General features: G+C 38.3%; 2 protein-coding genes across 7 annotated transcripts in view; one reads left to right on the plus strand and one right to left on the minus strand.

Annotated features, from left to right (window-relative positions):
• FAM185A (family with sequence similarity 185 member A) overlaps nucleotides 1–10394 on the minus strand; it is a 70532-nt gene extending 60138 nt beyond the window's left edge. For all 6 annotated transcript variants that reach the window (XM_078060051.1, XM_078060053.1, XM_078060050.1 and 3 more), the window contains exons 1-2: nucleotides 9708–10394; nucleotides 7153–7262 (exon numbers count right to left, since the gene is read on the minus strand). In XM_078060051.1, the coding sequence (XP_077916177.1) occupies nucleotides 7153–7262; nucleotides 9708–10143 (546 nt within the window). In that variant the 5' untranslated portion in view covers nucleotides 10144–10394. The remainder of the gene's footprint in view (nucleotides 1–7152; nucleotides 7263–9707) is intronic.
• Nucleotides 10395–10523: 129 nt separating this feature from the next.
• The window catches only part of CCDC146 (coiled-coil domain containing 146), a 129845-nt gene continuing 112538 nt past the window's right edge, over nucleotides 10524–27830 (plus strand). The window contains exon 1 of the mRNA XM_078060057.1: nucleotides 10524–10777. The gene's annotated coding sequence lies outside the window, so the exon portion shown is untranslated. The remainder of the gene's footprint in view (nucleotides 10778–27830) is intronic.

Here is a 27830-nt window from a genome sequence, read left to right on the forward strand (position 1 = left end):
TCAGAAATAAGTGTTATATTTTTCCAATTTTTAGAGGAAGAAATTCAAGAATCAGAACAGTAAAATAACTTTTATCAGATGACAGAAAACAACGAAATATAAACTAACAGAATCAAGGTCTGTATGATTTCAAAATCCACATCTGTGGCTGGAGTCTTCTGAAGGATATATTCATACTTAAGGTACAGCCCACTGATTATATTAAACTTTCTAGCATATCACACCCCAGAAAATGGAACTTGGGTGAAAATGTCCCAAGCACAAATAAAACAGCAGTCACCGTTATCCTCCTCTGTCCAAAAAAAAAAGCGTGTGGAGTGGTGAGGGGTCCTGGGGGGGTGGGGGGAGAGAAAGATTTGATTTCACACTTGGCAACTGTGGAAGAACTACCATAGGTCTATAAAAAATCAGTTTTTTTCCCCAAAGTAATAGCAATATAGCTGGACCCATGAAGAGATGATATTTTCCAGCTTCTGTTACCTCTGAGGGGTTGCTAAGTTCTTGCCAACAGAATTTAAATGGAAATGCTCTGTGCAATTTCAAGGCTATTGCTTTTAAGAAGAGTTGGTGTGCCTTCTTTATGCTCTGCCCCTTCCACCAGATGAGTGCAGATTACAGTAAGATTTTAAGAGATGGCAAAGCCAGAAGATGGAAAGAACCTAGAATCACTAAATAGAAGAGCCACCCACACACTTGGACAAAAGAGAGAAATAAACTATGGTTGTACATGAGCCATTAGATGTTTGATCTATTTTTTAGAGTAGCTTGCTTTACCTTAACCATTACATACATCTTCAGTTCTGCCATAATCATTAAAAAAAAAAAAAAAAGGTAAATAGCAAAGGAAGAAAAATAGCAAAAGCACAGTCACCAACATCATGACCAGCAACAGCATAGAAGTGTCTAAATCGTAGGGAAAAATTAAATTCAAAACAACCATATACCTTCTGGTTGCTTTACTCAAGGGAAAAAATAGAAAAACCTTAGGCAAAAAAAGCCCAGGAAGGAATTTCAAAAAATTTAGTGAAAGGGACAAAATGAATCATTCTTAAAAAGTTTACCTATATTACAGTGGTAGACTACTTTATGCCCACAGAGACATGAGTCTGAAGTCAAACTGCATTTTAAACATAGTATTCATCAAGCAGACAATTGATAAACTTTTGAAAAGAGTACCTCCAAAACAAATGTTACTTTAAATCAAGCTTACATGAATTTCTAGAGAGTCTATGAAACTTATGAAATTGAAAACAAAATTTCACATATGTGTGAATTTTTTTTCTAAGGAGACAATCATCATTTTCAAAGAGGGCTAAGGCTCAAAGATATCAAGAGTTACTATTATAACTTAAAACTAATCTAATTCCAAAAAAATTAGATTATAGGTTTTTTAATAATATATAAAACAAAATAAATAAATCAGAACCAATTCAGTATAAACTACTATATTGCATTTTTTAAAAATGCAAATGTGTGGCCTTCCATGAGTTATGTATGTTGCCTAAAAAATTTCTTTACTTATTCTCTAAGAGTGCAGAATAAATGTAGTATTGCCATATATTTTGCTCAACAGTAAAGAAATGACATGGATAGAACTAGAGGGTATTATGCTAAGCGAAATAAGTCAATCAGAGAAAGACAATTATCATATGATCTCACTGATACGTGGAATTTAAGAATCAAAACAGAGGATCAGAGGGGAAGAGAGAAAAAAACAAAACAAGACGAAACCAGAGAGGGAGACAAATCATAAGAGACTCCGTCATAGGAAACAAACTGAGGGTAGCTGGAGGAGGGGAGGTGGGTGGGGGAATGGAAGGCGGGGTGGAGAGATGAGATAACTGGGTGATGGACATTAAGGAGGTTATGTGATGTAATGAGCACTGGGTATTATATAAGACTGATGAATCAAAGACCTATACCTCTGAAACCAGTAATACATTATATATTAATTGAATTAAAATTAAAAAATTATCCATGAAAAAAATAAAATAAATATATATATTTTACATATGAACAAGTACATACATAAATGATTATAAAAATATAAACAGAGGTTGTGTTTCCAGATGGTCGCAGGTCATTCAAGCAACGCAGCCTTGTGGTTTTAGCACATGAGCTCTAGACAGACTTAGGTTCAAGTCTTGGCTCTGTCATTCATCAACTATGTGACCTCAGCAAGAAACATCTCCTGGCCTCACCTTCCTCATCTGTCAAATAAGGAAGCACGTAGCTCCCAGGGCTGCTCTGCTGATTAAATGAGATGATATATGCAAAACTCTTAGCAAGGTCTCTGGTGTGTAGTAAATAAAGTCACTTATGAGTGTTTTTAAAAAAAGAAAGAAAGAAAGAAAGAAAAGAAAGGTGGAAAGAACATGAGCTTGGAAATTAAGAAAGACCCAACTTCAAATCTCAGCTTAATTTATTAGCTATTTAAACCTAAATGAGCTCCTCAATCTCTTGGTGCCTGAGTTTCATCCTTGGTTAAGGGGAGATATTATAACTCAAAGATTAAATGAAGGCTTAGCTAAGTTTCCTGGTACAAAAAAGACCCAGTAAACAATAGCTATTATTATTGCTGTAAACATTTTATCAAACAGATCAAATATATTTATGCCCTTAAAATGAGTGGAAAAGAAACTTATATTAATAGACAATCATTAATTCAAGATAATAATATTGTACATTTAAAAATTAAACAAGATCTTTCACCAAGTGCTCCTATTTATGAATTTAAGTCAGTTATATCCTAAGATCTTAAGAATAATTCTCTTGATCTGGTATACCATTAGGATCCATTGGACCCAATTTTAGCTCTTGAATTTTTTTTAAACTATTCTATTTGTAAGGACTGATATTTCATGATTTTTATTTTCTTAGAGGTCTTCCAAAGAACATATAGAAAATTTACTCACTTTTAAAAAAGAATAAAACACATTCTATCTTAAAATTACTATATCCATCTACTGGACTCTTTTGTAAATCTAAAATACATTATTGGCTCTTAGTGTTCTTACTTTTCACATCTTATAATATTCTGCTATTTCATTATCCTAGGAATTATTTCATCATAATTCATCAGTTACTGTCAACCATGCTTAAAAAAAAATGGTAAGACAACAGAAGAATTGAAGGACTTGCCTAGAATGGTAGTTCTCAACTAAAGGTGATTTTGCCCCCCAGAGAACATTTGGCAATGTGAAGGTGTTTTTCATTGTCATAACCAAGGAGTGTGCTACTTGAATTTAGTAGGTAGAGGCCACAGATGTCTCTAAACAGCCCGTGACAACAAAGAATTATCTGGTTGAAAATATCAATAGTACCAAAGTTGAGAAACCATTTTTTCTTTTATGCCCATAATGGCAGGAGGAAGAAAAATGACCAAAAAAGATCTCTCAGAATTATCACATGAATCAAAAGAAAAAAGCAAAGAGATGAACAGTAGGATAGTAGCTTCTGATTTAAAAAAATTTTTTTAATCTGCAGACTCTTTTAATTGTGATTTTGAGTACATTTATATTTGAGCAGTACCCATAGAACTATCATTTTTTTAATGGTAATATATTTTTTATTAAGTTCTTAATTTTAATTCCAGTATAGTTAACATATAGTGTATTAGTTTCAGGTGTATAGTGCAGTGAGTCAACAATTCTGTGCATTACTCAGTGCTCGTTATGGTAAATATACTCTAATCCCCAACACCTATTCCACCCAAGCCCCCACCCCACCTACCTCCCCACTGGTAACCATCAGTTTGTTCTCTTTAGTTAAGTGTCTGTTTCTTGATTTCTTTTTGTTTCCCTTTGCTCGTTTGTTTTGTTTCTTAAATTCCACATGAGTGAAATCATATGGTATCTGTCTTTCTCTGACTTATTTTGCTTAGAATACCCTCGAGTCTAGGTCCATCCATGTTATCACAAATGGCAGGATCTCATTCTTTTTTATGTCTGAGTAATATTCCAGTGTGTGTGTGTATACATACCACATCTTATTTATCCATGCATCTGTGGATGGACACTTGGGTTGCTTCCATATCTTGGCTATTGTAAATAATGCTGCAATAAACATAGTGGTCTATATATCTTTCTGAATTAGTGTTTTTGCTTTCTTTGGGTAAATACCTAGTGAAGCAATTACTGGACCATATGGTATTTCTATTCTTAATCTTCTGAGGAACGTCCATACTGTTTTTCACAGTGGTTGCACCAATTTACATTCCCAAGTGCCCAAGGGTTTCCTATTTTCCATATCCTCACCAACACTTACTATTTCTTGTCTTTTTTGATACTAGCCATTCTGACTAGTGTCCAGTGATATCTCATTATGGTTTTGATTTGCATTTCCCTGATAGTTAGTGATGTTGAGCATCTTTTCATGTATCTGTTGGCAGTGTGTTTTCTTTGGAAAAATGTCCTTTCAGGTCCTCTGTCCATTTTTCCATTGGATTTTTTGGTTTTTAGGTGTTGAGTTGTGTAAGTTCTTTATATATTTTGGACATTAACCCCTTAGCAAATATATCATTCACAAATATCTCCTCCCATTCACTAGAACAGTACAAGGATGAGAAGCAACTTCCAGTCCTGGACAAAACCAAGTTCATTGTACCTGATCATGTCAACATGAGTGAGCTCATTAAGATAATTAGAAGGTGCTTACATTTCAACACTAATCAAGCCATCTTCCTGTTAGTGAACAGGCAGCATGGAGAGTGTGTCCATGCCGATTTCTGAAGTGTATGAAAGTGAGAAGGATGAAAATGGATTCCTGTATATGGTATATGCCTCTCAGGAGACATCTGGAATGAAATTGTCTCTGTTAAGACTAGAAAAATGCATCTATTCTAAAATTTTTTTAAACTCTTACCAAGAAAGAAAAAAGGGATGTTACCAACTGAGATTGATCAGTTCATCCAATCAGAGACCATCACAACAGTAGTGTTCCTGCCTGAGTTTTAGAAAGTTGTTTTTGCACTGCAAGCAGGAAAACTGAGCTCCAAATGAGCACACTCAGCTTTATTTAACCTAGGCTGTTTTGTTTTCAAATTTAGAAGTTTAAAGATAATATACTTTGCATTCTAAAAAAAAGGTGTTTTATTCATGGTTTCCTTTGCTGTGCAAAACCTTTTTATTTTGTGTAGTCCCAATAGTTTTTTGTTTTTCTTTTGTTTTTGCTTTTGTCTCCCTTGTCTGAGGAGACATATCCATAAATATGTTGCTAATGCTGATGTCCAAGAGATTACTTCCTATGTTTTCTTCTAGGAGTTTTATGGTTTCAGGTCTCACATTTAGGTCTTTAATCCATTTTGAGTTTATTTTTGTGTATGATGAAAGAAAGTACTCCAGTTTTATTCTTTTACAAGTAGCTGTCCAATTTTCCCAGCACCACTTATTGACAAAATTATCTTTTCTCCATTGTATATTCTTGCCTCCTTTGTCATAGATTAATTGACCATATAGATGTGGGTTTATTTCTGGGTTCTCTATCCTGTTCCATTGATCTATGTGTTTATTTTTGTGCCAGTTTTGTGCCTGTTTTGATTATTATAGCTTTACAGTATATTTTGAAATCTGGGATTGTGACACCTCTAGCTTTGTTCTTCTTTCTCAAAATTACTTTGGCTATTCAAGATCTTTTGTGGTTCCATACAAATTTTAGGATTATTTGTTCTGGTTCTGTGACAAATGCTATGGGCATTTTGATAGGGATTGCACTGAATCTGTAGATTGCTTTGGGTAATAAGGATACTTTAACAATATTAATTCTTCCAATCCCAAATATATCTTTCCATTTGTTTGTATCATCTAGCTTCTAATTTTGATTATGAAACTAAAAATATAAGATACTGAGTTTTCAGAAGACAATATTCTAGATGAATTTTCTGAAGGTCAAGCATAGATGAGTGAACAATATATTTCTAAAGGCAAAAAGGAACTATGAATATTCTTATCCAGTTAGTCATTCAACATGAAGACTTCATTGTGTATCTTTTACAATAAGAACCTGAACCATCTTATTTTTCTAAAAGGGCATATAATAGTATTCTTTAATCTTTTGTGATATTTGTGCAATTACATTTATTTGAAATGGTTCACATGTGAACAGATACTAAAGACAGGGTGCAAATAAAAGTGACTGAAACAAATGACATAAAAATTTTTAAATGCATCAATCATTCTAATTAGTGCTTATGATAAAAATGAAAATGTTTTAAAATTATGAAGCATAGGTGACTGACTTCTCTTCAACAAAGTTATATGCCATCAAAGTTCACAAGCTTTGTGTTTTGAATATGCAAACATAAGAAGCGTTTTGAATATGCAAATGTAAGAAGTACCAATAGTAATGACAAACCAGCTGCTATCAGAGATGTATTTGAAATCATTTAGAGCTGAGATCAATCTAATTTTAAGAAAATTGAATATAAAAGTGTTATTACAAAACAAGATGAATCATTTGTTGTTTAGCACAAATACCTACTTAATCCTTGAGTAATGAGCTACCTAGTACGTTAAAAATGTGACGAATATTTTAAGCATATTTGTAGTGCTTAAAGACTTTTCCTTACTCTAATAAATGGAAGAAAACCATTTGTTAAACCTAAAATTTCTTTGGAGTACCTGGGTGGCTTAGTCAGTTAAGCATCTGCTTTCAGCCCAGGTCATGATCCCGGGGTCCTGGGATCAAGCCCCGAATCAAATCGGACTCCTGCTCAGCGGGGAGCCTGCTTCTCCCTCTCCCTCTGCCTCCTTCTCCCTCTGCCTCCCCCTCCCGCTGCCTGCTGTTCTGCCTCCTTGCGCGCTCTCTGTCAAATAAATAAATAAAATCTTAAAAAAAAAAACCCACTAAAATTTAACTTAAGATCTTAGAATACTAAGAATGTATTATTAGTTTCACTGTACACTTTGAAATGAAATCTTAAGGAAAAATAAAAATGAGGAAAACCTTCAAAGTTGCTACAAACCTCTATACTTTCAAAACGGAACTGATTTCAAGACAAAATTTTTGCCAGAAATGTCTGAGAGATGAATAAATAATATTCAATATTCTCAACACGTGATACTCAGAATAATAGTGTTAGTTTGACACTGCAGCTCAAAGTTTACAGTTTTTTAAAACAACAAGATTTAAACACAATTAGGAAAATGTTTATACCTTAACAGACTGTAAGATGACAGTCCCCTGCTCAGTTTCAATTTTACAATTATCACACTCAATATTTTGGATTTTTACACAGCCAGAACCTGATGACTTGATATTCAAATCTAGAAATGAAAAAAGAAAAAGCAAATTAGTACTATGGCTAATGAGCTCCAAAGCATTTTAGTACTCCCCAGAAATCCAGCTCCTCAGTTATATTCATAATATTACTGAACTCTGGAGAGAGCATAGTTGTCAGCATCTAAGGGGTCTCCACCACAGCAACAGGACAAATGTAGTGCCCTCTTCTGCTAGCTTTTAGAAATAAAGCAGTTATTTCTATTGACCTATATCATCTAAAGAGAGAGAAAGTAATATAGGAGAAAAGTAAAAGAGGGCAGAGACTCCAATTAATACACATTCCTGGGAAAGATCATAGAAGCCTCTTCCCCACTGAGAAAACAAACACACAAACACACACACACACCCCACACACCACACCACACCACACACACACGCACACACACACACAGGTTCAAGTAAGACTACAGGAAGTTAAAAAGTCATTATGGTAAACTGAATAAGCCAGTTAGCCTCTTCTCCCTTATATTCACGAAGATTTAAAGGTTTCCAAACCTCGTATAAATTAAAAGCATATTGTAGGAGTAGTAGATCTGTGTTTGTTGACCCCACACAAACTACTGGGGCTTAACACAACAATTTAATAGTTACGGCATAAAAATAAATTTCTACAGTTTTGTATATGGCAGTCTCTATAAAGGTTTTAAAAACAGTAATACTTTGGTCACAATAATCTAAAATATATAAACCAGTAATTTTACCCCAGAATTACATGGATGCAAATGTAATTAATCAATTTTTACCCGAGTTGAGTAGTGTTACAACATAGCCTTGATCTAAGGCAGCAGTGATAGACATGTAGAGAAGGAAATATATTATAAATATCCTCTACCCCCACTAGACAGGTAGAAAAGCCCAGACACTGAGTGGCAGTCATGCTACTCTTACCCACTCACAGAACTGGAGGAACAAGTAGATATGAAGAAAACTGAATTATGTTGATTTGAGGAGCTCATGGAATAGACACCTAGAAATGGTAAATTGGAAATGGGATTCTGACTCTAAGAAGAGGAATCTACAAATGAGGTTTGAGATCACCAGCACAGATAGTTCCATTTTCATCTGTGTTACCATAAAATTTTGCTTACTCTATTTCAATACTCAGTCCATTTTTTTATTATGATAATATATTGGCAAATCTTCCTCCCCACCCCACACTGTTACATTTTGAGGTCAGGGTCTCTTATTCATCTAGGCTAGTTTAAAGAAGTTGAGAAGCAGTAAACCATAGTGGCTGAGCAGACTCCAGTCAGTTCAAATTTCAGCTCCACCGCTTTATATCTGAGAGAGAATAGGCATATTTTTTGATCTTCTCCCCATCAGAATGTAAGTTTCATGAAGGCATGGATTTGTTCACCCACAATAAATACTTATTTCATGAAACTTGCTGTATCTCAATTTCCTTATGTGAAACAGTGCCAATAACAATATCTACTTGATGGTAGATTGTGAGGATTCGAAAAGATTATCTTATAAGTGTTAGCTGCTGGGACGCCTAGGTGGCTCACTGGTTTAAGCCAGCTCAGGCCATCAGGCTCCTAGGATCCAGCCCCGCATAGGGCTCCTTGCTCTCCCTCTGCCTGCCGCTTCCCCTGCTTGTGTTCTCTCTGTCTCTCCGACAAACAAATAAAACCTTTTAAAAAAAAAAAAAAAAGAAAAGAAGTGTTAGCTGCTATGACGATCATCGTTAGTATCCTGCTTCAGTCCCAGGAAGGAGAGCCTGGGGAGACTTTCCTGGAGAGACTGCTGTGTACACACTGGCTTGCATTTGATAATTATTATGGAACCCAAATACCTAGAACACTGCAGGCGTTGTCAACTGGTCCCCCGGGGCAGTTTTACTATGTGTTTGTGTTTGTGTTTTTTCAAAGACTGCTACTCACGGAAAATTTACAAGGGAGATGTATCAGTAAGAAGCCGGGTGCCTATCTGAAACCGAACACTTGGTCCAGGTTAGATACGGTACATCCTACAGACAGAGCTGTTTGGGAACAGACCCCAAGCTGTGTATAGGCAAGGGGAAATGGGAACAGACTGCCATACCACTGCATGGATTATCAAGAAGCTTCAACCCTGAAAAACAAACCACTTTTCTATTGACAAAGTGCAGTGACAGAAAAATAGGAACTACGTGCCAAAGGAGAACATAAGGTTCCACAAATAATAGTTGACTTAGATTATTCCAAATGATGTTCCACTGGATTTATAAAATTTCTATCATTGGGAACCTGATGTCTAACTTTCATTAGGAAGCTCAAAGTAGAACAGAAAAAAAAAAAAAAAAAAAAGAGGCAGGTTCCGAGGCGGGGGGCAACTAAATTAGGTTAGAAAGTCAGATCCAAAGGGACCAATTAAAAGTGCACATCAGCTTAATCTCAGAAGTTCTCTGGCTGTGCCCTGGGACCCAAACCCGTTTTCACTTCACTTGCCAAACTTCAGGGGCGCGTTCACCTCCACGGACGCCTGGGGGTCGACGGTGTCACACACGATGGCTACCTCCTTCAGCGCCTCGTCGTACTTCACCTGCAGGCCCGCCAGGTCCCGCGCCCCGCCCTCCGCTGCTCTCACCGCGACCAGCACGCGGTCGCCGTCTGGGTAGGTGAGGGGGTCCAGGGGCCTTACGGCCAAATGACACGGAAGCCGCGCCCGCAGCCGACCGAAGGGGCTCACCAGCAGCGCCCACTCCTTCAGAGTCTGGTGCGCGAGGCCTGGCGGAGAGACCGCGGGCTCGGACCCCGGAGGGCGCTCGCCCCCACCAGAGCGGTACCGCCGGGCCGGGCCAGCCCGACACGCCCAGGGCCGGGCGGCTCGGAGCTGGCTGAGCCGGAGGCAGCCGAACCCCCAGCCCGAGCTGGGGGCGAACATGGCGCGCCCCTCTCGCGCTCCCACAAATCACCTCAGCCGTAGGCCAGTCTCGCCACGGCCAGTCTATTTGACCACGGCACAGGCTCAAGTCAAAGGGGAGACGTTTGCAAACCAAACTGCTGAACCAAAACTGCTCACTTTCTTCGGCAATTTAAACCTCAGCCGCACACGCCTCCGCGACAAGTCGGAATTTCACAGCTGTAAGTATCCACTCGGACCTGGACTCCTCGTCCGCGCCCGCCCCCTTTCGCAAAGGCGCATGGGATAGGTAGTTCTAACGGGGACGAGAGGTCGTGGGGCTCCGGGAAGTTTGGAAACTACATATCCCAAGAGGCAATGCGCAGGGTAGAAAGGGTAGTAAGAACAAGTGTTACCCGAACTCAGAAGACGCGCGCTCTTTGCCTGAAGCCCATTAGCCATTGGAGGAACTGGGGAGGGGGGGTGGAACCCATTTGGGAATCCAACTGGCCAATGGAAAGCGCGGAAGGAGCAAGGTGGGCAGGACTGCGTGGTTTCCTTGGATACCGAGGACGCGACTTCTTTGGAGAAGGTGGAGCTTTGGAGTGAGACCCTGGAGGTCCTAATCTACCGAGAAAAATACGAACCTAAATAAGGATCAGGACCAAGTTAAGGGGTAAGAAACTGGGCTTTTAAAAAGGTGAGAAGTAGGGGTGCCTGGGTGGCTCAGTAGGTTAAGCGTCTGCCTTCGACTCAGGTCATGATCCCAGGGTCCTGGAATCGAGTCCTACCTCGGGCTCCCTGCTCAGGGGGGAATCTGCTTCTCCTTCTGCTCCTTCTCCGGCTTCTGCTCTCTCTCTCTAAATAAATAAATAAAATCTTTTTTTAAAGATCTTTTAAATCTTTAAAAAAAGATTTTATTTATTTATTCATGAGAGAGAGAGAGAGAAGCAGGCTCCCAAGGAGCAGGGAGCCCAATGCGGGACTCGGTCCCAGGACCCTGGGATCATGACCTGAGCCGAAGGCAGACGCTTAACCATCTGAGCCACCCAGGCGCCCTAAATAAAATCTTTATTTAAAAAAAGGTGAGAACTAGATGCAAACTAGAGTTTGTGGTTAGATCCAAACTAAAGTGGGTGGTTAGATACAAACTTCACTAAACTAGTGCAGGTACCCTGGTATGGAAAATCCCTCAGCAAGAAAATAAAGAGCCAGATGGGGTGGGGGGGGTTAATTCTTTTAAAAAAGATTTTATTTATTTGTTTGAGAGAGAGGGAGGGAGCACAAGCAGGGGGAGCAGCAGGCAGAGGGAGAAGGAGAAGCAGGCTCCCTTCTGAGCAGAGATTCCCTACGTGGGGCTCGATTCCAGGACTCTGGGATCATGACCTGAGACCAAGGCAGACGCTTAACCAACTGAGCCACCCAGGCTGGTGTTTTTTGGTAGAACTCCCTCTTTGATACCAGGTATAGGAATAGCATTAGAGTCCTGCCTCACTCCTGATCCTAAGTGATCTTAAGCCAGTCATTGAACGACTCAGGGTATTAATTGCTTTCCCTTAAAATGAGGTCAATAATACTTTCCCTGTTTTGCCTTAAAGAGTTTGCAAGGATCAAATGAGGTAATGGATGTGAACATGATGCAGAGGCTACAAAATTGTAGTGTAAATTACTGTATTTTTATTTTAGGGATAGCAGTGATTCTTAGTAACCAAGAAATATCTGAGAGATCAGGACTTGTGTTGACAGCAGCATTGACCTCTTTGACTACAAATGATCCCCAGTTTTAGGGCTAAAATAAGGAAAAAAGAGTCAACACAGTGCAATGGGGAGAGCATGAGACTGATTATTTTCCTGGCTCTTTGGGTCACCTGAATCTGTTTCTTCAGCTTTAAGATGAAGAAGGATTGCACTAACTGACTCTTTAAGGTCTTTTTTACCTTTTATTATTCTGCAGGCAATTTAAAAATTATTTCCTGCTTCCCTGCATATCTCTCCCTTTCTGTGCCCCTTCCTCTTGCTACCCATTACTCCCTAAGTTCTTTAGTAAAGACAAACTGCAAACAATGCCATTAAATAAAATGCAAGTGCTGAAACTGAGTGTCTTAAAAAACTGAAGCCCTTGTTGGTGTGCCCAGGGGGGCGTTCAGTCGGTTGAGTGTCTGATGGTTTTGCTTAGGTCATGATCTCCTGGGCCTTGGGATCCAGCCCGCCTTGGGCTCCCCGATCAGCAGGGAGTTTGCTTAAAGATTCTCTCTCTCTACTCCTCCCCCTGCTCTCTCTCTCTCATACAAATATATAAATCTTGGGGAAAAAAACTGAAGCCTTTGGCAAAAGTGCAATAACTAGAATTACTGGGAAGGATAGTGATAGAGAGATGGACTAAAATCTTAATGAACTGGGCTAAAGTCCTCGTGGGCCCAAGCCACAGGGTTCTCCCCTAGCCATTAGCTTTTTTAAAATTCAGTGTTTTCATAAGTTATCCTTTCATCTTTTCTGTCCTCCTAGTTCTTTCTCTCTCCTTATTCTCCCTCCTAGTGAAGGCTCATGGTAAGTGCTAGCTTTTAGGTTCACCAAATTCCCACTGAACATTAGCTCTGTCCTTGACTTTGTGTTTCATTTGGTCATAATTATTCAGACTGATCTTCAAAGTGTCTTTTTAATGAAAACCCACAAGGATAATGTTGAAAAAATTTGAAAAAGACATTGGTTTATGCAAGTTGAGAATGTACTCACATTTGTTGTACACATGCCAAATATTTTTAGATTAAATAAGAATACCTAGCAGATTATTTTGTTTCTGTGATAATATTTCCTTTTTTGAGACAAACCAAGTTCATGGAATTGGCAAGTGAACCATAATTATCTCTGTGGCAAAATCATTGTTTGATTATTTTCAAACAAAACTAAAAAAAATTGACTGAAATACTACTCTTCTGATTACATGAATTTGAAAATGGAGGAAATGATTGATATAAGATTAATATAGGATATTAAAAAGTTATTGATACTTTAAAAATACTCTTTTATTGATACATGACTTATGTATCAAATCTGTCCACATGTCAATGATGACTAATAAAAATACTGCCTCCCATCTGTATGACATTAGTTTTCAAAGCATGTTCACATGTGTCATCTTATAGTATCCTCATAAAACACTCAATTTAGCAGAGCAAGTATTATGCTCACATTATAGATGAGGAAACAAACTCAGAAAGATTAAAATTAAACAATTAGAGGGTCTGGCCCTCTTCCCACTCTACTAAAAGGTCCTCTATCCTCCTGATACCTTTGAAGAAAAATAATTATTCATCAAATGAATGGAGAATCATATACAACTTTTCCCCCTCAGAGTTTACTTGTAAGGTATTTTTACATCTTCAGTTGAAAAAAAACGACAACATTCCTATGGTCATGAACATATACTGCTAGTGGGAGTGTAAGTTATTACAAACTTTCCAGAGTTCATTTCAGCAGTATGCATACAGCACTTTGAAAATATGTGTATCCATGACTTGGAAATTGTACTTTTGGGGATTTAATGTAAGCATAAATTAGGGACATTCAAAAAAACTTCAAGGAATTTTGTTTTATAGAGTTACTTATGATACTAAAGTAATGAAGCAACTTAAATGTTCAAAAGAGTAGGATGTTACATAAATCAGTATACATCTGGAATATTATGCAGCAATTCAAAAATTATATTTTGAAGACTATTCAATGATGTGGGAGCACTGCCATAATATAATTGTAAAGGAAAATCGTCCAATTCTCCTTCTGTGTGTTTTTCCTTTACTCTCACACTATTACCACACTCACAACACTTCTTCTGACACTTCTGGCTACCACATGTCTGGGGGTTTTCCCCACAACAAGCAATTTTCCAAGACACCAGCAGGGTGTCCTACAGTTTAACTCAATTCTGACACTACATACCTGCAAATAGTGTCAGATCCCACAGGTTAAGAGCTCAGCTCCACAAGACTTCTCCCACCCACTTGAGATGCCAATTACAAGTAATAGGTCCCTAGGTTACCCACAACTTCTTTCTGGTTTGGCTACAAATCAGAGGTTCCCACAACCCCCTTCACAGTTTTGATGAACTTGCCAAAGTGGTTCTCAGAACTCAGGGAAACATGTTTACCAGTTTATTAAAAGATAAGTTGAAGGATACAGATGAATAGCCAAATGAAGAGAGATACAGGGTGAGGTCTGGGAGAGTCCTGAGAACAGGAGTCTCCCTGGAGTTGGGGTGTGTCTCCCTCCTTGTGTGGATTTATTTGCCTACGTGGAAGCTCTACAAACCCCATACTATTGGGATTTTTATGGAGGCTTCATCATGTAGGCATGATGGATCATTAATTCCATTTTCAGCCCTTCTTTCTTCTTAGGAGAATGGGGGCAGGGCTGAAAATTCCAACCTTCTTATCATGGTTTGTACTCTCCAGTGACCAGCCCTCATCCAGGAACCATCTAAGAGCCCACCCAAAGTCACCTCATTAGAACAAAAGACATTCCTATCACACCCAGAAATTACAAGTGTTTCACGAGCCCTGTGCCAGGAGCCAAGGAGAGATCAATATTTTTTTTTCTCTATTATCTCACAGTAATATTAAGTGAAAAGAGTAGAATGCCAAATTGTATGTTTAGTATGATCCCAATTCTGTAATAATAGTAATAACAATAATAATTTTAAAATAAAATTGTATTTAAGATTTTATTTATTTATTTGAGAGAGAGAGAGCACAAGCTGGGGGGAAAGGGTAGAGGGGGAACGGGCTGAGCAGGGAGCCCGATGCAGGACTTGTTCCCAGGACCCTGGGATCATGACCTGAGCTGAAGGCAGACGCTTAACCAACTGAGCCACCCAGGCACCCTAAAATTGTATTTTAAAGTATATTCCATAGAAACAATTCCTACTTGGTAACAATGGTTATCTCCAAGTAGTGAGATAATGAATTATTTCATTTTTTGTGTGTTTTCAATAATAAACACATATTTATAATTTAAAAGTTTTAAAAGCACTTCTTAAAATATACTGTTTCCTAAAACTAACTCAAATAATGAAACAGGTGGAGGATTTCTTACTATCTAAATGTAAATACCCACGAAGATTTTACTTTATTTAATAATTGATATTCAATAAATGGACAGCAGAGGGCATGAGAGAGTTTTCAGCAAAATGTAACAAACAGAATTCTGAAATTCAGCTTAGGTGAGGGAAGCCCAAGGAATTTGCCAACTTTCTCAATTATAAACTTTTACAATAAATATATCTTATGACTTTTATTCTTGTTATGAAATCTTAATAAACTCAATAATCTAATAACTGACAGTGCTAAGTAGTATTTAATGAATATGTAGGTAGCCTCCTTTGAGATCATCGACATGTGGACAGATTTGATTATTTGTTTCCATGCCCATGATGTACGGGAAAGTATTTGTGACTTAATGCAGTCAAATTTCCCCATTCTAAGCACTTTGAGAAGTTGCCTATGTTACACATATTCTCGAGTACTTTGTATGTTAAAGCAATATGTATTTGTGTGTTTAGATACACAGAGCAACCAGAGTTTATTCATGATAGAAAAATTTTAAAAGCTAACTTTAGACAAGCGTTCTTATATATGCTAATGCTTAATTCCATTTCTACAAGGTAGCAATTGTGTTTCAACCATTCACACAGTAGTAGCATTGAATGGAAATTCCATTTACATTTATATATTTTGAGGCTATGCTGTTAGTTATGTATAGGTTCAAGATTAATATTGCTTCCTGATAAATTTCCTTTTTGTCGTTAAATAATGACCCTCTTTATCTCTAGTATTGCTTTCTGACTTGATATATATTTTTATATAATAATATTTTCATCCTTTTACTTCAAGCCTGTGACATATTTGGGACTTGTGTCTTATAAACAGAATACAGTAGGATACTTTATTTTTATTTATTTATTTTTTAAAGGATCACTTTTTTTTTTAAGATTTTATTTATTTGATAGAGACACAGCGAGAGAGGGAACACAAGCAGGGGGAGTGGGAGAGGGAGAAGCAGGCTTCCCGCTGAGCAGGGAGCCCAATGCGGGGCTCGATCCCAGAACCCTGGGATCATGACCTGAGCCAAAGGCAGACACTTAACGACTGAGCCACCCAGGTGTCTGAGAATACAGCAGGATACTTTAAAACCAATTTGAGAATCTGTCTCAACAGGTAAATTAATCCACTTACATTTTTTGTAATTACTTTTACATTTATATGTATTCTATTTTGTGTTTTCTATTAATCTTGCCTTTTTGCTTTTTTGGGGAGGGGTTCTCTTTTTTCTCCATTAATTTAGTCTATATGTTTTTCTTTATTCACCTTTTCCTCAATATAATTTGGAAGGCTATTTCTTTTCTTCTAATCATTATCCTTGAATTTTTGGCATACTCACTTGACTTAGCCAAAGCCTAATCAATCAGTATCTTCCTCCTCCTCTTGAACAATGAAATTCTTTAACATCAGTCTTCTCCCTTCAGTCTTCCATGTCATTTATTGCCTTGTATATTTTAGTTCCACCTTGTTTTTGAAGCCACACAAGTAGTTGTTATTATTATTATTATTATTATTATTATTATTTTATTTTTTTAGAGAGAGAGAGTGTGTGAGTGGGGGACAGGGGCAGAGGGAGAGAGAGAATCATAAGCAGGCTCCATGCTCAGCACAGAGCCTGGCATGGGGCTTGATCTCATAACCCTGAGATCATGACCTGAGCCAAAATCAAGAGTCAATCACTTAACCATCTAAGCCACGCTTGCGCCCCTATTATTGTTTTTTATATTTTGTGCTCATTTAGATTTAGCAAATTTACCAACTTATTTGCTCACCTCTTTCCTTCTAGATTTGGTTTTGTTTTTACTGAAGTGTATCTTTATATATATTCAATGAGTCTCTGAGTTATTTCTTCAGACTTTGTCTGTAAATGTCTTTATTTTGCCCTTACTCTTTTTTTAAAATTTTTTTATTTTATTATGTTAATCACCATACCTTACATCATTAGTTTTTGATGTAGTGTTCCATGATTCATTGTTTGCGTATAACACCCAGTGCTCCATTCAGTACATGCCCTCTTTAATACCCATCACCAGGCTCACTCATCCCCCCATTCCCCTCCCCTCTAGAACCCTCAGTTTGTTTCTCAGAGTCCGTAGTCTCTCATGGTTCGTCTCCCCCTCCAATTTTTCCCCCTTCATTTCTCCCTTCCTACTATCTTTTTTTTTTTTAAACATATAATGTATTATTTGTTTCAGAGGTACACGTCTGTATTTTGTCCTTACCCTTAAATAATTAGTTGACAGTTACTGTCTCTCAGTACTTTAAAGGAGTACAGTTTTTGCTAATGAGAAGTCTAAGTCTTCTATCTGTCTAATTTAGTGCCTTTGTAGAGAAACTGCCTTTTCTTTCTGGTTGTTTTTAGAATTTTTTTTTCTTTGTTTTGATAGTCTACAGTTTTCACACTTGGTGTAAGTTTAGTTCTTTTTGTTTGCTTTGCTTTGTTTTAAAGTTACTGAGGTATAATTTACACCCAAATTCACCCTTTTTGGGTGGACAGTTCTATGAATTTTGGCAAATGTATACAGTGATGTAGCCATCATGACAATCAAGATGTAGAACTTTTCCATCATTGACAAAAGTTCCCTCATACCATTTTGTAGTCACTCCTTCTCCCCCAGCACCCAGCCCGTGGCAAATAATTGATCTGTTAGCTGTCCCAACACTTTTGCCTTTTCCAGGAACTCCTATAAATGGAATCATTTTGACTTAATATAATGTATTTGAGATTCACCCACATTGTTGTATGTGTCAGTAGTTTATTTGTTTTTATTTCTGAGTTGCATTCCATTGTATGAATGTACCACAATCTGTTTTTACATCCTTACGTTGATATTTGGGTTGTTTCCAGTTTGGGGTGAATATTAATAAAACCAATATAAACATTTGTGTACAGTTTTTTAATAGATATATATCCTCATTTTCCTTGAATAAATACATATGAATGAATGGCTGGGTCATTTGGCAAATGTATGTTTAACTTTATAAGATATAAGTAAACTGTTTTCCAAAGGAGTTATATACAATTTTTGCATTCTCACTAGCAATATGTGAGAGTTCCAGTTACTCCACATCCTCACCAACACTTGGTATTGTCACTTTTTTTTTTTTTAGATTTTATTTATTTATTTGACAGAGAGAGACATAGCGAGAGAAGGAACACAAGCAGGGGGAGTGGGAGAGGGAGAAGCAGGCTTCCCGTGAAGCAGGGAGCCTGATGCGGGGCTCGATCCCAGGACCCTGGGATCATGACCTGAGCCGAAGGCAGACACTTAACCAACTGAGCCACCCACGCATCCCTTTTGCCCATTTTTTAAATTGGTCTCTTTGATTTCCTATTATTAAGCTATGAGATTTCTTTATGTATTCTCAATACCAGTCTTGTGGCAGATACATTGTTTGCATGTATTTTCTTCCCATCTGTGACTTTTGTTTTCAGTTTTCCAATACTGTCTTCCAAAGAGCAGATCTTGTAGATTTTGAAAAAGTCCAGTTTATCTATTTTTTTCTTTTATGATTTGTGGTTTTGTGTCCAATCTAAAACAAAACAAAACAAAAACAAAAACAAAAAAACTTTCTCCAAACCAAGGTTGTGAATATTTTCTCCTATGTTTTCTTCTGAACATCTTTTACTTTTAGATTTTACATTCAGGTATATCCCTCATTTCAAGTTACTTTTTGTAAATGATGCAAGGTATGGTTTGAGGTGCATTCTTTTACATAAAGATGTCCAGTTGTCCAGCATCATTTGTTGAAAAACATGATCATCTCAATAGATTAAAAAAAATTAGCAAAATTCAATACCCATTGCTATTATAAATTCTCCATAAACTTGGAATAGAAGGAAACTTCCTCCACCTGGTACAGGCATCTATGGAAACTACACTTGATACCATACTTAACTATAAAAGACTGAATGCTTTCCCTATTAAGATGTGGAACAAAGTGAGAATGTTCACTCTCACTACTTTTGTTCTGCATTGTACTGGAGGTCCTACATAGTGTAACAAGACGATAAAAAGAAATAAGAGGAATTTACATTGGAAAGAAAGAAGTAAAATTGTGTTTATTTGTAGACAGCATGATCATGTAGATAGAAAATTCTAAGGAATATTGTGCAAAACTACTGAAGTAATAAAAATGTTTCACAAGGTTACAGGATACAAGGTCAATGACAAAAAACAATTTTATTTCTAAGGACTAACAATGGCATTTGGAAATTGAAATTTAAAAATAATATCATTTACAAAACCATATTCAAGGAAAATAAGACTCAGCATTAAGTGGCATATCACCCCACACTAACGTATTGATTCATTGCTCAGTCAAAATTGCAACAGGCTTTTTTAAAAATAGAAATTGACAAGTTGCTTCTAAAATATATATGGAAATAAAAGTACATAGTTGAGCCAAAACACTTTTGAGAAAAGAACTAAGTGTGAGGATTTATACTACCTCATTTTAAGACTTAACTGCAGGTCTACAATAATCAATATAATGTTGTATTGGTATAGGAATAGACATAAATCAATGGAACAGAATAGAGAACATAGAAATAGACAAATTTGGCTAATTGATTTTTGAAAAAGGTGCCATGATAATTCAATGGGAAGAGGATATTTTTCCTAACAAGTCATGCTGAACAACTAGATATCCATATGCCCCTCCCCCCCAAAGAATATCAACCCTTACTTCACACCATACACAAAAACTTGAAAACACGATAAAAGATGCAAGTAGGAAAGCTAAAATTCTCAAAGTTCTAGAAGAAAATATAGGGGAAAATCTTGTGACCTTGAATTTGGCAAAGATTTCTTAAGATACAAAACGTGAACCATGAAAGAAAAAAATGATACATTGGATTTCCTCAAAATTAAAAAATTTCGCTCTTCAAAAAGACAATGCTAAGAAAATGAAGAGATTGGGAGAGACTGAGAGAAAATATCTACAAAACATATTAATAAAGGGCTTGTATCCTGAAGATACAAAGAATGCTTACAACATTAATAGGGAACAAAAGAACCTGATTTTTTACTGGGCAAAAACATAGTAAATAGACACTTTATCTAAGAAGATATATGCAAATGGCATTTAAGCCCATAAAAAGATGTTCCACATCAATAAGTCATTATGGAAATGCAAATTAAAACCACATATTAAAAATTAAAATTAGATGCCACTACACAGCTAGCAGAATGGCTAAAACTAAAAATACTGACAGTAACAAGTGTATAAGGACATGGATCAGTGGGAAACTTGGTGTCCACTTGTTCTTGGTGTGAGTACAAAATGGTACAGCCACTTTGGAAAACAATTTGACAGTTTTGTATAGAATTAAACATATACTTACCATATGACCCAGTAATTCCATTCCTAGATATTTACCCACAAAAAATGAAAACATACATTCATACATACTTACATTCAAATGTTTATAGTAACTTTATTCATAAGAGCCAAACACGAGTAACAAGTCAAATGTCTATCAACTGGTGAATCGGCAAATAAATTGTGGTGTATTTGTACAGTGTGATACCACTCGGCAGTAAAAGGAATGAAATATTGATGTCCACAGCAATGTAGATGGACCTCAAAAACCTTATGCTAAATTATAGAAGCCAGGAAAATCTATGATTCTATTTACCTAAAATACTGGAAAAGGCAAAACTAGATGTTACAAGGTGCCTGGGATGGCAGGCATGGGGATAGGAGGGGGCACGGATTGTAAAGGCACACAAAGGCAACTTCTGGAGCATTGGTGTCATGAGCACGCTAGGAAGGCGCACACACGAGCTGTGTCTTTCCACAATGTCAGCTATATTCAATCATAAAGCAAAGTTAAATCACAATTATAAAGCAGGCTCAGGATTCCAAACTCAGTGACATTTCCCCACGTGATTAAACTTGGGTCCTTACACGGCACACAAAGCAGGACAGAAGACATGCCACACAACAAACAAGATTAACAGAAGAGGGCCGGAAGTGAACAAACCAAACACGATGTCAGTCTGGGGGTGCAGCTGAGCTGAGGCCTCCGTCTGGTCCGGGTCAGCTCTTGGCACTCACTGCTTCTGATGTTGCAGCGGGGAAGGGTCTCGGTTCTGTTTGGAGATCCGTCCGCGGCAATTGCCTTTTTTAAGCGGTCCGACGTAGAGGGGTCATGTGGGCAAAGTCTGACAGTTTGCTGCCCAAATCCTTCCCTGTTTAAAGGGATTTCATCAGTTTTGGGTCTCTGCAGACCTCCTCCGGCTCTGCGTGTCATCAGTTCTGGGGTGTCGTCAGCTGACGTTGGTCCTGGCGGTATCTCCTAGTTGTAGTACCTTAACTGCTTGCGTCATTGCCTGACCCAGTCTCCTGCTTGACAGGAGAGACTCCATTTTGCTCTCTACAAATGGGAATGTTTGTGGCAGTAACTACCCAACTGTCAATATTTGTAAAAACTCATCATATTGTACTCTTAAAATTGTGAGTTTTATTGCACATAAATCATATCTCCATAAAGCTGACTAAAAGAACCCCACTTAATTCATTTTTTTCTCTCTTCCTCTTAGGTGTGAGACCCAAGTTCAGTGTTCTTAGGTAGCATTCATTATGGCTTCAGGATGGTTGTCTGGTCAGTGGTTGGCGTCTGACCATGCTGACTCCTCTTGAGATGTGCATCCACCTGGGTCTCACACTTGGGTCTCCTTGCTAGCATCTCCTGAGACTTCTGCATCCCCATCTGGTTCTCAGTTGTATGGGCCGCAAAGCTTTCTGAAGCCGTGTCTTTCATCACAATGTCAAGGGCGCATGGGAGGTAGCACACTCAGCCAGCCCTCAGTATCTCTCCCATGCCACTTTGTGTACTGTCTTGGGCATTCTCTGCCTACTGCTTCAGCACATGCAGGGGTAGGATCAGTGATGGTGGGGAGGCTTGCCACTTCCCTCACCTCTCACCTGTGAGAAGGGGCACATTATCTCTCCGATGTTCTTGAATGTCCGAGTTCCACTATTTCATTTCCTGAGTCTTGTCCTGGGCAGACAGGATGCCTCAGGGGCCCGTGCCAACTCTCCTGGCTCCCCAGCTCAGAGAGGGTTTTTTTTTTTTTTTTTTGGTTGTTGTTTATTTTTATTTTTAACTTCCTCTTCCGATGTAAAGTAGGAAAAATTGGCTTGGTAAATATTCTTCTAACCCTATAATGAATGTAAGAACCTTTGCTTTTAGAGGAAGGAAAGAAATTGAGTAAGGGATGCTGCCCAAGGGAAGGAAGACTGAAGTGGAGATCTGCTTAGGGTCAGGGGAAGCCTTAGAACAGGAAGTACTTAGGCAATGAAAAGAGGAGGCTATGAAATTTCTAGACATGGGAGAGGGAACTTTGCCTACTTATTGTCTAAAGCTGGCCCTGCCCTAAGAGTTGACACATATTCTTTCAAGGACCCAAATACTTTGCAAATACAAATATTCCGCAGTACCCAATATCCTACATAGTCTTTCTTTCCCTAGATGAAAACATCTCATAGTGGGATTTGAAGGTTAGGCTTACCAGGACTCTCACACCAGATCCTAAGGATGTATTCTGGGACAAATTCATGCTAGAGGAGACCCAACCTATAGTTTCCTAAACCATTTGATCCAGTCCCAGGCTGACCTCTTTTTATTTGATCCCTGTCAAAATCATTTAAGGCGTATTTCACATGAAAACAAAAAAAACCAGACAGTGGTGGGAAGGAGCTAACATTTATTGAGGACTACATGCTGGGTCGGGGCTGAGATTTTGTTCCATTTAATCTTCGCAACAACCCTTAAATCATCTTGCAGTTGAGGAAATCTCCACTTAGAGGTTGCATATCTTGCCCAAGGTCACACAGGAAGGGGAGAAATGAGATTCAAGCCTGAACTGATGAACTTCAAAGCATTCATTTCCATTACCCCATGCTGTCATCCTGGGAGACTAAGTTAAAGCCACTAATCCTAGTCTTAGATGAAATAACAGGAAGAAGAGGAGGAGGAGGACGACCACCACGATGATGAATAAGGGAGGAGCCAGGGCTGTTGCATTTGGGAAGCAGCAGCGATAGCTCATCTACATGAAGCTCCTTGCCAAGGAAACAGACCCATCTAGACTCACAATTCCTACTGACTAGCGTATAGGGAAGAGGAAAGGCGTAAATTAAAGAGCAGGTTTGCAAGGCAATGACCTAATTAGACAGGACACACAGACTAGTAATGCTATGAATATGCTTTCAGGTATGTTTTTAAAAATTTAAGCAAAGGTGACAGAAGAATTTGAAAAACATGCACATTTTTGTAGCAAAAGTAAGGAATGGCCTGCAATGTGAAGATTCTAGATTGCATGCAAACATATAGAATCTCTGCTTCGCAGACCTTCTGGAGGACTGTCAGCTTCAGACCTACTTGAGCATTCCAAACCTCCCACAGGATTTGGAACTGTTTCTGCTCACTACCAAATTATTTGGTAACCAGTAAGGGAACAGATAGGGCCTCTCAGGCATCCTTTGAATTTCTGAAGCCTGACTGGACTTGTAGAATGACTGTAAATTATTGCAGATATAAGACCAGTGCTTCTTGCCACACTTTGCGTATGCGAAAGCTTTCCTTTGGTTTGTAACTATAGCAACAAGTTCTATAGCCCATTGTTTTGCACAGCTCAGTCTTACCACCTCATGGACCGCCTAATGATCACTGTTCTACATAGAATTGTCTTTAATTGACTTACTCATATTGGCCTGCTCTTTGCTAAAGGGGTCTTAGCTTTACACCTTTGCAGTGACAGAAGTCAAATTCCTTTAACCTGCTGTATCCTTGATCCTGCTTTCCATTATTGGAGGCTAAGAGGAAAGGGCTTTATCAAGGCCACGGCAAGAGTCCTATATGGTATAAAGGGTAAGGGATTTGGAGCCAGTGGACATGAGTTTGAATAAATCCTGCCACTTATTGCTGTGTGATCTTGGGCACATCACTTATATTCTCTGACCTTCAATTTCCTTGTCTGTAAAATGGAGATAATAATAGTTATGGACATGGTTGTTGTAAGAATAAAGTGAAATAGTATGAAGGAAAGCTTCATTTAAACTGTGAAGGGCTATATAAATGCTATTACTAAGTGCAGAGGGTGAACGACCACTGGGCAGGAGTGCCCGCCTGCTGATGAGGGCAACCAGGAGCCTATGTTAGAGACAAGAATCACGTCTGTTTCTATGACAGTCTTCCACGTGGGTGGTCTTCCCATCATGACCCTATATGTTATACCCATTCAGAAGTGAGTAATATGGAGCTCATTTCGACTGGGTGGGTTTCTGAGAAAACAAAAAAATAGTAAGTTTTAAAGAGAAAGAGAATAACTTTTCTTGGCTCTGTGTTTGGTGCTGGAGGGCAGTATGCAGCGGGAGGCAAAAGGACAGTGAAATGAGCTGGGAGAAGGCCTAGAGCTCTCTCAGCTTCCTTCCCTCCCAAGGAGGGAGCTTATCTTATGACAGTCTTTGGTTCTCTGCGCTCGTGGGCAGTGAACAGGCTCCTCATTGGTTACGCATGCGCATAATTTAAGATTTAACTAATACTGTGAACATTTACTTTAAGGCTAGATATGCACTTGGAGCTTCCTCTCAAGAGTTTTCTTTTATGTCTATGTATGTATGTATGTATGTATGTTTTTAACCCACATTGTTACTTTAACCCTTCAGTTTTGAGGCAAATTTTATCTGTACATACTGAACTGCGATGGTTTTATTTTTTCTGTCCCAGATTGGAGTTTTTTTACAGGGTTTTTTGTTTGGTTTGGTTTGGTTTTTTGAGAGAGAGAGGTTTTTTTATTTTTTCTTTTCATTTTTTTAGGAACAGAAAGAAGTTGTGGTTTGATTTGTTAGGTTTGTTTTGAATGACAAAGCTTTTCTTCCCCCCTTCTTAAAAACAGGACCTGAAGTCTGTATCTATATCTTTTAAAAAAATGTTTCAAGTCTAATCATGTCTTTGTATAATAATAATGGGTATTATGTAATTGTATGTGAATAAAAGATCTACACATGAATAAGTGCAATGATTGTTGCATTTAGGACTCCCGAACTGGTAGTATCTGGTGATGATGTTGTTGTTGGATTAAGTGGATCTGAGGTAACTGTAGGCTGCATGTGGGATCTGCTGCCGAATATTCTGAGCCTGTGATATGTGGACCAGAGGCCTTTCAGAAAAGGCCTTCAATGCTGACTTTTAATCTTATCTTTAAAAGAGAATATGCATATAATCACAGAGATACACTGACAGGACTGAGAGGCACTTGTCATATAACTTTAAATATACCACAATTGTTGAAAACTCATTTTGACATTTCTATGTTTTTAAATAAGTATAGGAAACTGAAACAAACAAAATAGTTGTCCCAGACGTCTCCCTTCCTCCAACAGGTCCAGCTCTGAGTTACTGTAGAAATAGTCCCGTAACTCACCCATAGCAATGGGGTGCGGGGGGAGGGAGCATGTGGTCATGTGTCCAGGGCAGATAGAAGAGCTAACTTATGAAAAAGAATGGTGTGGGACCATATCATTTTTGACTTTACATGATACCCTGCTATTCTCAAATGAGCAAAACTTGTGCTGGTTCAGTGGCAAGTAATATTGAAAGTGTGGTTTCCTGCTACATCTTTCTTGAAGTAAGCGTTGCCCTTTTATCTTCAAAAGGTCATCATTTGTGTATCCTGTCCTATTCTCTGGTGCACGGACCATTTAGTTTTTGCATGCGCTCCTTGTAACTGTCAAGAAAAATTTCCTTAAGAGTTCAAAATCAAAACACAAAATGATGATCACTTCTTTGGCTTTTGAGAAGAGGAAGTGCTGGTTTGTCTTACAACACAAGGCATACCCTGCAATGTTTATTGCTTAATTATTCTGTGTGAAGCTTCCTATTTTGGCTTTATCTTTTAACCCCGAAACAAAGTGTAAATAATAGAGAAGCTCAGTGGTCATATGGAATAGGACTAAAGCTTTTATTTACCTCCCTTTCTCCTTCACTAGCCTTTTGCTTTTCTGTGTGAAAGCTCCGTACATGTCCTCTCCCTTCTAGAAAGCCTCATAAAAGCGTGTCCTCTCTTCTTCGGACCCCTACAGCATAGCACGGTGTGGCCTTGGCGCAGGTCCTTAGCATCTAACCTTCCAATAGGGCTGCTTCACTGTGGCATTTGCTATGGGAATCCTGCCTGCTGGAAATGTGTTGTGCATGGTAACCCTGCTTCTGTGGTCCACACTTTCATAGCACCTGTTCCAGTTATATTTAATTTTACATTTTATCTCTGTGATTCACTGATTAACTTCTATCTTGTGCACCAGCCTGTGAGCGCCCCTGAGGCCAGACACCTGGTCTGGTTTTGCTCACCAATGAATCTATCTCCTGCCCATAGCAGAGGGAGCTGACTCACAGCCACGAAATTGTCTCCTTGCCTTCAAATTCACACCCCTTCCAAAACATTCCTCTCATTATCACCAACACCTTTACAAGCTCAGATAACTCCTCAATGCCAAAAAAAAAAAATCTGAATTCCAGGCTACAGGCTGCTTTTAAAGGCTTATCTCAATGTTGGTATGACAACATTGCTTTATATTTAGGTTTATTTTACCTTACCTTGTATGATATAGAGCTAGTTATTCCCTGCCTTGATTTCTCTTTATATTGTAAATTGCTTGCCTCTTTGTAAATTATTGCTCCTTGTAAAACAACTGACTTAGTATTATGGAGATACGCGTCTCTAGAATTACTATACTTGATAGCTGTGTTCTTCCTATACCAGAAATTTAGATATTTTATAAATATTCTCTTGTTTATATCATGTAGACTGAGAATATATCTTATTCTATTTTTTTATTAATAGCTGTCAATCCCATTGCCTGCAGCACGGAGATCCTGACATAATGGGCTTTGCAATCCTACATTAATGAACCCTTGAATATTTGTTTAATCTGTTAAACTTTGCTATCTCCTGAAGCTCTTTCCAAACTGTTATTAGATTAATTAGTGTCTTAGGTTTAAGTTCACATGAGACTTTTGCATTTGTCTCTATTGTATTTTCTTACTTTCCTACTCACCCTCCCTTTCTTTTCTGAAGGTCAAAGTTTGTCTGGTAATGTCTATCAGAACTCTGTTATAGTGTCTTTTCGTTGCTTCCCTGTGTATAATGTTTTACCCGATTGAAAATATTTGGAATGTTTTCAAGGTCCTAGAGACTGAAAAACCTCAGCAGATCGAGGAATCTGTACAAATTCAGCACAGTGCCCTTTTTTCGTTGCCTAGCGAAGCAGTGCTTTGACAAGATGGCCTGAAATTAAGTTTTGAAAGCTAATGCCATCCCCATTATCCAAATCCCAAGAGCCTTTAAAATATATTTTTAAATAAACATGTGTACTATACTTTGCAAGGCTGTGATAGCAGAAAACTGGCAACATTCCATGTGTTCATAATTCGGGGGTTGTTTGACTAGTTTGTGGCACATCCACGCAAAGGAGGGGCGCGCAGGTGCGCGGCGGCGCGAGGGTTACCTGTACGGTCTTCCGGAGCCTCGGGGTAGATGACCACGTCTACGTGCGTGGGTTTTCTTCAACATTATATGGAGAGTGGAGGGGTGGGTGGAAGGGTTCCGATAAAACAGAATTGTCCAT

This window comes from Halichoerus grypus, chromosome 12 (assembly GCF_964656455.1).
Source record: "Halichoerus grypus chromosome 12, mHalGry1.hap1.1, whole genome shotgun sequence".
NCBI lineage: Eukaryota > Metazoa > Chordata > Mammalia > Carnivora > Phocidae > Halichoerus > Halichoerus grypus.